At 26.9% G+C, this 11,141-nt stretch overlaps 1 protein-coding gene across 1 annotated transcript; it reads right to left on the reverse strand.

The window, feature by feature from the left end:
* Positions 1–4,454: 4,454 nt before the first annotated feature.
* On the reverse strand, positions 4,455–10,723 carry LOC114381435 (WAT1-related protein At4g08290-like). The gene is made up of 7 exons (XM_028340685.1): positions 10,399–10,723; positions 8,862–8,924; positions 8,243–8,359; positions 6,652–6,895; positions 5,940–6,101; positions 5,688–5,839; positions 4,455–5,026 (listed from the first exon to the last, which is right to left on the reverse strand). Exons 1-7 carry the CDS (start codon positions 10,599–10,601, stop codon positions 4,810–4,812), a joined length of 1,158 nt encoding a protein of 385 aa, XP_028196486.1. The 5' UTR covers positions 10,602–10,723; the 3' UTR covers positions 4,455–4,809.
* Between the last annotated feature and the right edge of the window lie 418 nt (positions 10,724–11,141).

Genomic DNA, 11,141 nt, shown 5'->3' on the forward strand with positions numbered 1-11,141 from the left:
TAATTATGTGCCTTTCATTTAAATAAACATTAATGGTAGAATATTCAACATACATATTAGAATAAACTATATCTATTGGTGAACATTAGGACTGATGCTAATATATATATATATATATATAATCAAACGCAAGTCTCAACACTCCTTTTTCCTAGCTTACTTCTATTGAAAAAAAAATTTCTATAAAAAACGTAATACAATATTTCATTTCAAATGTCTTATTATTTAGGCGATACCCGGATTTAAATTGGGAAAAAAGGATTGCAGCCCCCGCCTTATCATAAAGTATATGAGAATACCCCTTTTTTCTATTGAAAAATTAAAAAAAAAATATCGAGACAATTTGCAACCGTTAACTGTTAATTTATGAATTATTCTTTAAGATTTGAATCTAAAATGGTTTTTTTTCTTAATGAGATAAGAAAATAAAATGGATATATATATATATATATATATATATATATATATATATATATATATATATATATATATATATATATATATATAAAAGTTTGATGTTTTAACCTAATTTGGAAACTTGTTATTTAAAATTTGTCACATTTTCCTAAAATATATTTTATGAAAATAGAGGTCAGGTTCTTCTTAAAAAATTTAGTCTATTGATAAAATATTTCAAAATATTTAAGTTAATTTTTAACTTTTTTTTTACTTGTTCAAAAAATTACTTTACTTTTTGATAAATAATTTTGAACGGTTTTGAAGTAGTATTTTTTAAAATACTAACTTCTAACTTCTAGTTTTTAATTTTTTTTTATATTTTCTTCTCTTTTAATCATTAATATATTTATCAATTTCTTAATTATTCTTTTTAAATAAATGATTATTTTATTATTTTTATGTTATTTTTACATTTTAATTACTTCAATTGCTAATTTTATTGAATACTTAATTTTTTTCAATTATCAAGTTTCTAATTTTTAACTTTTAACTAATTTTTTAGTTTTTTAATTAATTTTTCAGCTAATATTATTCAACATAATTTTAGTGTGTTACCAATTCATCTATATCTGTTGGGTTGTAAAAATATCCCATGATAAAGAAATGAGGTCGGAAGATATGTGCAATAAAAAACTCTGCAACATAGAAAACTAAATAAAGATCATGAATCATGCGGTTGATCACCAACCTTCTGGTTTTGAATATATTGTGCATTGATTTTGACTCTAATTATAACTTGCTTCTAGATTAGGCCAATACTATTTGAGTATTTGTTGCTAAGATTTCCCATTCCTAAATTTTAAAAACTTTATATGAAAAAATAATACTATATTGCAACTTTAAATGAACATTATACCGAGTATACAATAATGTTTTCAGACACAATTATATTCAACGTATTATCAATTATTAAATATTGTAAGCATCTCTTACCACATAAATTGCCACAGGTGTATTTGGTTTAGACTTTAGAAAATAAAAATATATAAAATGAAAATAAAATATATTTTTTAAAAATTTACAATAGAGCTTAAAAAATATGAGTCCTATATAAAAAAAAAATATATTTTTTCCTATTTTTCTCCTCCCATCTTAGATCAAACACACCGTAATTCCTACTTCAATAAACTCTCTTGGTTGGACTTGAGTTTTGTTTGATTGAAGATGGGGTCCATTGCCATACAAATTGACGCTGACTCACTGTCCTAAGGTCAATTCATTATGATTTGCACATAATCATGCTATATTTGAATAATTTTGTGCGGATTCATGAGTGTCCCTTATTCGCGGATTCCGAGCTTCCAGGACATTCTTGCATTTTCTAATTTATATCTTGGATCATTCATGTTTCACAAGGTCATTTCTTCACTTATTTAGAAACAAAAAGAAAAGACTCTGTATGAATAACTATTGTTATAAGTGTTATTGATTTATGTCATTTAATCAAGTGATTTAAATTTAAATCTGATTAATAAATAAACAGTGTTAGAAAGAAAAATATTCTTATGAATATTCACATTCTTAAGAAAATTAAAAAACAAACTATTAGGTTCATTTTATTTTGTTAGTGATACTCATCACCGACACTGATTCCATATGCAAATTTATGGCTCTGATTGAGCTTTGTGCTATTATCTCTGGGCATAGTAACGAGGGAGCTTCTGAATGGCTTGGCGATGATCCCTTTTCAGGGGATGATGGCGTAAGGCTTTTGTGTTCTTCATATTCATTTAACCACAGCTAGATGCATGAAGGCCCACTACACTCCTCCAATAATGCAGATATACACATCTCGTTAAGAAATCAACAAAAAGGTGTAAAATGAGGATAACATTCTTAAGGAAAAGTTATATCTAGAAAATGAATCACAAAAGAAAAAGTATGAAAACTTAAATTTAGAAAATGAAACACAAAAGAAATGTGTAGCACCTTAAGCTCTACATAGTTGGCATATATTATATTGATGATAAAAAGGACTTGTAATTGTTAGTAAAAATAATATTTTACTGAGAAACACTAATATTGTGTTTGGGAGAGGTGAGGGTTAATATTGGCAAACTTTTTTTAACATTTCTCTCACACTGATCACTATTCATTTCAGCTAAGTTTCGCATCTTTTTTGGGGTTAAAATACTGTGCAGTACATCCCATGTCAATTTTATCACTTTCATCCTGCTTTCACCCGTGTAAATGTATTTTTAGTAATTTATGTCTTGATAGAGATTAATATTCATTTTCCAATTGAAAAATGCCTGCATTACACACTCAAAAAAAGAAAATAAAAATTAAAAAAACGAAGAGAAATGAACTGATTGTTATCCTTCACTTACTATTACCTATTTACCTTCTAAGTGTGGAACCATTCGCGGTGGCCGGTATTAAAAAACAGTTAGTCTAGTAACAAACATTATTGTACAATAATTTATCACAACTAGTATTTTTTTATATAATTATAAATCGTAATAAATAAATATTTTTAATATATAAATTATTTTATAATTAAAATTTATAATAATAAATATTTAAATATATAAATTATATTTTAGATTTATAATAAATATTTTAAATTATGATATAAAGTTATTTTTTTAATTATTGGCATTTTCTTTAAAGAAATCTATTAAAATGTTAAATGTGGAGATGAAAATAAAAGAGACTATACTGAAAGAGATAGACGACTAAGAAGATAAAATATACAAATAAAGATAAAAAAAAAAAAATAGTTTCAGATGATTGTATATGAGGATAACATGTAAAATGCAAATTAAAAAAAGAAAAGAAAGAAAATATTACTTTTTTAATTAAGAGAACAAGAAATGTGGAAGTTTTACTTTACAAATTGTATATTCTAATTTAGAATAGTAGGAGTAGATTGACAAAGTAAAAGTTTTTCATAATAATAATGAAGGAATGAATGAACAAACTATGTTATGGGTGCTAGTGTGCTACTGCTAATGAAAGAAACTTGGGTTGGGCCAATGAGTACATGTTGCAACCCAAAAAGTGGGTGCTCACTGAGTAAGCACAAGCAGAAAGCCTTGAATCTCGGCCTGGAGACTACGAATGAGGACAACTGCGCTCAATGAAAACACCTATGACAGTGCTTTGAAGTGTACCCACAAAGACATAGCAAATCTAAGTGACAAGGGACATCTCTCATGGCAGTGATGGGTACTTCCTTAACGTTATGCTTAAAATGTTCAAATCATGTAAATAGTCTAAATATATTATTTTATTTTTTAATAAAATAGAAATTACTATTTTAATTCCTATTTGAAACAAATTAGGAAATTCTATGATATCTTTTAATAGCTTTTTATTTGGTATAGATCAATATATGAATTATTTTCGTATGCACTTGAAGAATGAGTCCTAATTTTCTAAATAATCTTAATGTTGCAAGGACTTCAATTTGGTTAAAATTTCAAAGGGCACAAGATGAGAAAGAAAATAAAAATTAGAAAGGCCATTTACACACACATATATGTATGTAGAGAGAAGGGAGGAATTAACTTACACTATTGTACGTTATACCAATTCTTATATTACTAATAACATTATTTAAAATGTTACTATTATTAATTTAATTATTGAATAAAATTTATATATTACTTTAATTATTTGTCTCAAATTTAGTTTTTGATGTATCAAAGATGAAATCAAATCGATGCAATCATCATTCTATCAAATTTTATTCTTACCTCATATTCAAAACACTACTATTATCCTTACTCCCAATATAAGGTGATCAAAGTGAGTTGGATGCAACTACAACCATGTTCTTAATGTATAATATTGCAATCAATATGGTATGGTATAATCGATAAATAACTATAGCTCTTATTTATGTAGTTATCTAAAAAAAAAATGTAGTTAAGAGTTTGATTTCTAAATCTTTATACATTGAAAATAACCGTTGAGAAATGTCAATCTCTAATATATTTTAATTAGTATTTGGAGAGATTAATCTCAAATTCGCTAAAGATAGCTTAAGGTTCAAAAAAATAATAATAAATAATTACATCTCAATGAAACCTGTTTTGGACAGGATAAGGCTCAAAACAAGAGCTGCTAAAACTTGCAAGATGATAAATCCTACTGGAATGCAATATAAAATTGAAAAGTACATAATCCATATATATCGTAAAACGCGGAGGTGAAGCTCAGAATTCGCATATAAAACTACCCAAATTTCCAAACTTGTTTCATAAACAAAGTAAAGTTAAGATCACAATACATTGATCATGGACTACTGTGACTCTATCACTACTACTATTACTACTTTGTGATCCCATTAAGGCCCACATAAATTGACCGTGGTGGTAGCTCACTGTTGCTGGCTCTCTGCATTCAATGTTCTGGCCCAATGTTTCTATCTTCAATTATGACCAATTGAGGTTTGTTATTATCATTTGCATCATCACTTATGGGTACAGTAACTGGTAGCTGTTGATGGCGTTGCAGGGTGACCTTTTCAGGGGATGGTGGCATGAGATGTTTCTGTTCTTTAGCTTTGCCCCACACTACTAGATAGAGACCAATTACCACCACTACTCCTCCAATAATGCTGGTATAATACACACCATAACAATTCATCAGATGGGTGGAAAACAATTAAGGTCACATTGATTAAGAAAATTAAATTAATTCAGGAAAAAAAAGGAACTAAGAAAAGAAAGAGTAAAATGATTTTTTGAGTTTAAAATCTCTGCACGGAAGAATTATGGAATTTTACTCGGTATACCAATCAAAAATCATGTTAAGAAGGATTTTTATATTAGATATTTTAAAAGACAAAAAAAAAACTATCATGTATGAAAATTTGTTATTGTTGACAATATATCTTTTTTAGAGTCAATTCATATATTATTGAAATTAATGACTATACATGTAAAAAATTTACATTGATAATCAATCAGAAAGCATCTTGATTATGACTTTTATAATAATTGTTATAAAAATTAACAAATTTATCATATATATATATAGTAATTTTTGATAATTGATAGTGCAAAATTATTTTATTAGTCTTTTATATATTTTTTTAATCAATTTTAATCTCTATAATTATTTTAAAAATAATCTTTGTTACTATTAAATGATGATGTGGAATATAAATTATGATGTCTTCATAATGGTTGCTGATGTAATATGAATAAAACATCTTTCATTTTGAATAAAAATATGGGAAGCCATGTCAATTGAAATGTTGCTTCACTTGGTAGTACCTTCCAAGATGGAGTTTCTCTGAGAGAACAATGCAGGCCAAGGCCGTGACTATGATCATACGCAGGGGATTAAATGCAGTCACAAACACTGGCCCCGTGGTTTTAATAACCATGCCTTGCACGTAAAATTGGATTGCTGATGTTACTATTCCCTGCATCATCACAATCACAAATTATCAAAACATAATGAAGGACTAAGGGCTAAAAATGTAACTTGGGTTGGGCCTTTAAGCCCAAAGAATGGGTACTGACCGAGTATGCATAAGCTACAAGCCTAGAATCCCATGCTAGAGACCAGACATGAGGGCTATTGCGTTCCATGAAAAAACTAACTGCGCTGCTTTGAAGTGCACCTACAAAGCAAACCCAGGTGGCTAGGGACATCTCTGCTGGGTACTTTCTCAATGTTATAGCCTGCAAAATAATCAAATCATGCATAAGTTTCCCTTACAATGTAGTGGTATACAATAACTAAGCTTATAATCTTTAATTAGCATAATTTATCATACATGTAAATTTGATTGTTTTGTTACAATTTTAATTGTTAATTTTCAACAAATGATTTTTCTTACATTCTTACTCCTCCTTAAGTAGATTATGATGAGTAACATATTCTTCTTCCAGATACTTAATATAACTATATACATAAAATTCAAACTCGAAAATCATCGAATAAGCTCAAATAATACAGTGTTGTTTGATCCACATAATTAGTGGTTCTAATTGCTCATTTTGTACAACAATCAAGATTTTTTTTTCTTTCTGTGTAACATGTATATGGGACTTTATTTGATTATTTGGTATTCAACTAATTTACTCCAATTGGGTTAGCACATTGTTGAATAAAATAGTATCACTAGTACTACATGTTAAAATTAAGAATCAAACCTTAAATCTGAGTTATAAAACAACATTTCACAGCTAGAGAGTGGCATGTTAATATTGTGCAAGTGGATAAACTTACTTGCAATATGTAGAAAGCAGAGAAGCCAGCACAACCTATGAGGAGAAAACAAGCACCAATAAGCCAGTGACTGCCAGAAGGGTCGTTCACATTATCAGGCCGTCCCACGTGGCTGGCAGAAGAGTCTGCAATGTTAACAACAGGACCTTTGTACAGAGCCATTAGAAAAGCACCTCCAAGACTAACTGCAGTGCCAATCACTTTGGCTAAACATCCTAGCTCCTTCAAGTTCATGCTCTCCAATCTGCATGCTCAAATATAATTAATCAATCAATGCCATAGTATTAGAGTATTACCGTTTGATTAATTATTGGGATTTCAACTAAAGTTTTATAGTCATAAAATAGTTTTATACAGTAAAATTGTTATTCCATTATATATTATTGTTAGTTTGATTTTTAATATAATTAATGTATAAATTAATAAATTTATTATATATTATGGTTTGTGATTGATTGACATTATTAATGTACAGTGTTTTTTTCCCCTCAATCTATGACTATTTGGTATTTTGATCCTTTTTATCCATTTCTTTAAATTAATAAAAAATAAATTTGAGCCAAAAGTTGGTAAGTTGTAAATTATCCACGCTACAACTCGATCCATAGGAGTATTGCATAGAGACGTGGAAAATATTAATTAAAACATAGATACCTAAAATTCGACATAAAAGGCCTAACAACATGGATACGTTTTTATCTATTTCCAGACATATCTTATAAGGGCTTCTAACAATGAGAAGCAATATATCTGTAAGAAAAAAACAAAACAAAGAGAATACGGAATTGACACTTAATAGTTCATGTAATTAATTAACTACAATTAATTATTTAATATTATTTTTGTATAATTATTTTTTTAAGAAAATATTTCTACTTATTTGTTTACAAATAAGTTTAAGATAATATTATTACTATCTTTTATATCATGCATTTATCTTTACTTATTTCCTAAATACTTATACATTATAATATTGAAGGATGAAAAAACATAATGGAAATTGTATGTTTTAATCATGAAATATGTTGAAAGGTACAACAGTGTTATGTGAGTTATTTATACACTAGTTTGTAAGAAAAATAATATTTTCTTATCACATATTATAAAATTGGTATTATAATAAAAACAAGAAAATATATACAGTAAACATCCTTATCTTTCAAATTTAACTAAAGAAAAAACACAGATTTATTTTGCTTTTCTTGTTGAAAAAAACAATATAGATTAATTAAATAATTAATTTGGTGAAGAAAGAAAATGACACGCATTAATTCATGGCATTCGTGAATGCGATGACATAGACCTATCACTACAAATACATGGGTAAAATTAAATATCTTTAAGAGCCAATACGACACTGCCGCATGTTCTTGGTAGTCTTAAACTAATGACATAGTGGAATCTATGAAGGATATTAATTGGGTACGTGTATAGCTTGTTTTCTGTGATATATATATAATTAAAGAGACTCAATTCAGTATCACCGTACCAATATTAATAACTTATTTGTTATAATCTTGTATAGGCCTCAAATTAAATTAGTCATTGATTAATTGAATAATATGTGTAACTTGATTAGTATCTTGCGTACCGAAAAATGATTGCGAGTACAAAGGTAATGGAGGGTACAGAATTCATCACCGCAGACGCAAATGATGCTGATGTGTACTTCATACCAAGGAACGTGAAGCATTGATCAAGTATTATCCTGCACATAACAACATATAATTTACACGCTAGCTTTTATCACTACTAAAAATTAAATAATCAGTGACCGAATTTACATCAATAATATTGAAGTCATAAAAATTTTAGAAATATTTTTTTCAAAAGAATTTACATATAAATCATTCACTCGTTAAAATAATTTTATTTCTTCTTGTAATATATTTTCGATAATCAAGCATATCACTCTCGCTTTTATCATTTATTCATTAATAAATATTTTAAATTAGCTCTTAATTTATTTATGATTAATTTAATCATTTTTATTTTTAAAAAATAACGAAATGTTTTTCAAAATAAAATTACGAATGTTATTTTTGTGATTAATTTGATAAAATAATTTTTAAGAATTAATTTAATATGTATATATTTCAGATAATTAATTTAGTACATTTATAAATAACAATACAAATATATATCTTTAAAATGAGAATAAACATTTATTTATTCTCAAACATGCATGTAAGTGGAAGAAATGACGTTACTCGACAAAAGCCACTGCCATAATTTCTGAAAATATCCGAACTGTCATCTTGGGCCTAACTTTCCTGCAAATAATAATAATAAAAAAATAGAAAGACATTTAGTAAATTAGCAACAAGTAATAACCTAATTGAAGCAATATATACTTTTAATTTATTATTATTATTATTATTATTATTATTAAATAATAAGGATTAAAGAGTGTCTCAAGGAATAAAGCATAACAAATTAATGATTATTATAATATTTAAGCTTAAATATTTTTTAATCCTATAAAATAATCGGGTTTCGATTTTGATCATTATATTTCTTTTCATCTCCCATAAAAAAAAAAGAAATTCATTATTTTTGGATCATATTGTCATGTGTCTCTCGTTAATGGCTTCCGTATTTAATTTAATAAAAAAGTCTACTGATCATCTTGAGTGACCATTCATCAGTATTTGTAGTATCAGGTCAGCATATTTAACATCTCTAAAAAAAAAATCAAATCCCTAAAATGAAGGCTATATATTTGTCTATCTTAAATGAATGCTTTTTTTTTATCCAAAAATAGTGATTTTAAATTTTGAAAGGATGAAAATTATTTATTTTACGTACAGAGATCAAAACCAAAATTTAATTATTTTGTAAAAAAAATAATGTTTCTCTCACGTTCATTTATTTTAACACTACTAATTTTTGGCCTTTATTTTTATGATAAAAGTGAAAGACAAAAACTTAATTGGTTTTCTATCTCTTCCACAAGATAAACTGATGTGTAGGAGTAATGTTAAAGAAAGAAAGTGTTGAAATATCATTGCTAAATATATGGATTTATATTTTAAGCATGTTTTTAATGTACTTTATTTTGAATAGATAATCATTTTTAAATTTTCTCAAAGAAATTATTAGAAAAAAACAAGTGACTATTCTTGAGGAAAAAAAAACTCTTCCAAACAATGCATGATATTGAAATTTAACATTTTCAAAATGCATGCATTGAACTCAGTTCTATAAAACTATTTAGCTCCTGTAAAGACATAGTATAATAATAATAATAATAATAATAATAATAATAATAATAATAATAATAATAATAATAATAATAATAATAATAATAATAATAATAATAATCTAATTCATAGTGATATAAAACATTATACACTAACCAAAAGATAAACAGAAGAAATAGAACTAACACATTACCAACACACCAACCATTGATCAGAACAACGAAAAGGTGGCTGGAATATTACGTTCATGATCATGAGAAACCAACTCTATCATTTCTATGCATGTTCAATATGCAAGCATACATGATGCATATATTGATGTTAATATTATATGAGAAAATATGTTATATATGCCTTTAAAACAAAATAATTTTATACTATCATTTAATTAGGTGAATCATTTAAGATAAATTTATAGATTTTTATGATAATTAATCTAAAAGTTATATGAATAATAATTTAAGATTAAATGACATATTTTTTACATTGTGCATATATAATCATTAAACTCATTGTATTATATTAAGATGATAAGAGATAAAACCTTTCAAGAAAAAATGCGAAAGGGCCAAGAGCAATAGTGGCGATGACATTGCGGTAAACGACAAACACATAATGACTCATGCCCTTATTGAGAGCATCCATGGTGATAAGGTACATGCCGGCGGAGCCAAATTGCAAGCTCAATATTATCAAGTATGATTTTGAATTGCATAACCACTCATATACCCTCTTACAACACTCCATTATTGCACTTATCTCTCTGTATAATATTCTCTCTCTCTCTAAATATATATATTTCTATTCGATCTGTTTCGAGTAGTGAGATTGTGTGTGCTTGATGATTATGTTTGTGTGGTATTGAATGCAAGAGCGAGTTTGCCCTTCTCAGTATTTATACCCAGAGATATCGGTTACTTGTTAAAATAATTTATTTACTAATTAATTGCTTAATCGAAAATCCACTATGACAAAAATTGCGTGATGACTGCTGCAGTCTACTTTTTGAAGAAATTGTGTGGCAACAAGAGAGAATTAACTAAGTAATAAATGGTTGGTATTGGCAAGATGTATTTTGTCTCTTTCTTTTTATTATCAAATTTTATCTTAGGACTCGGAATTTTATCTTAGTGTTATCCACTTTGAAAAAAAAAATGTATTCGTGTGAAAAGACGTGTTCCTTTTCATGTCTAATTTGGTTTATCTTTTTCCTCTTCAGGCAATGAAGACAACTGCAACATTCTATTTTTTTTAAAATAAATTTTAAAAAATTATTTAAAAATAAAT

Source organism: Glycine soja, chromosome 13 (assembly GCF_004193775.1).
Source record: "Glycine soja cultivar W05 chromosome 13, ASM419377v2, whole genome shotgun sequence".
Classification (NCBI taxonomy): domain Eukaryota; kingdom Viridiplantae; phylum Streptophyta; class Magnoliopsida; order Fabales; family Fabaceae; genus Glycine; species Glycine soja.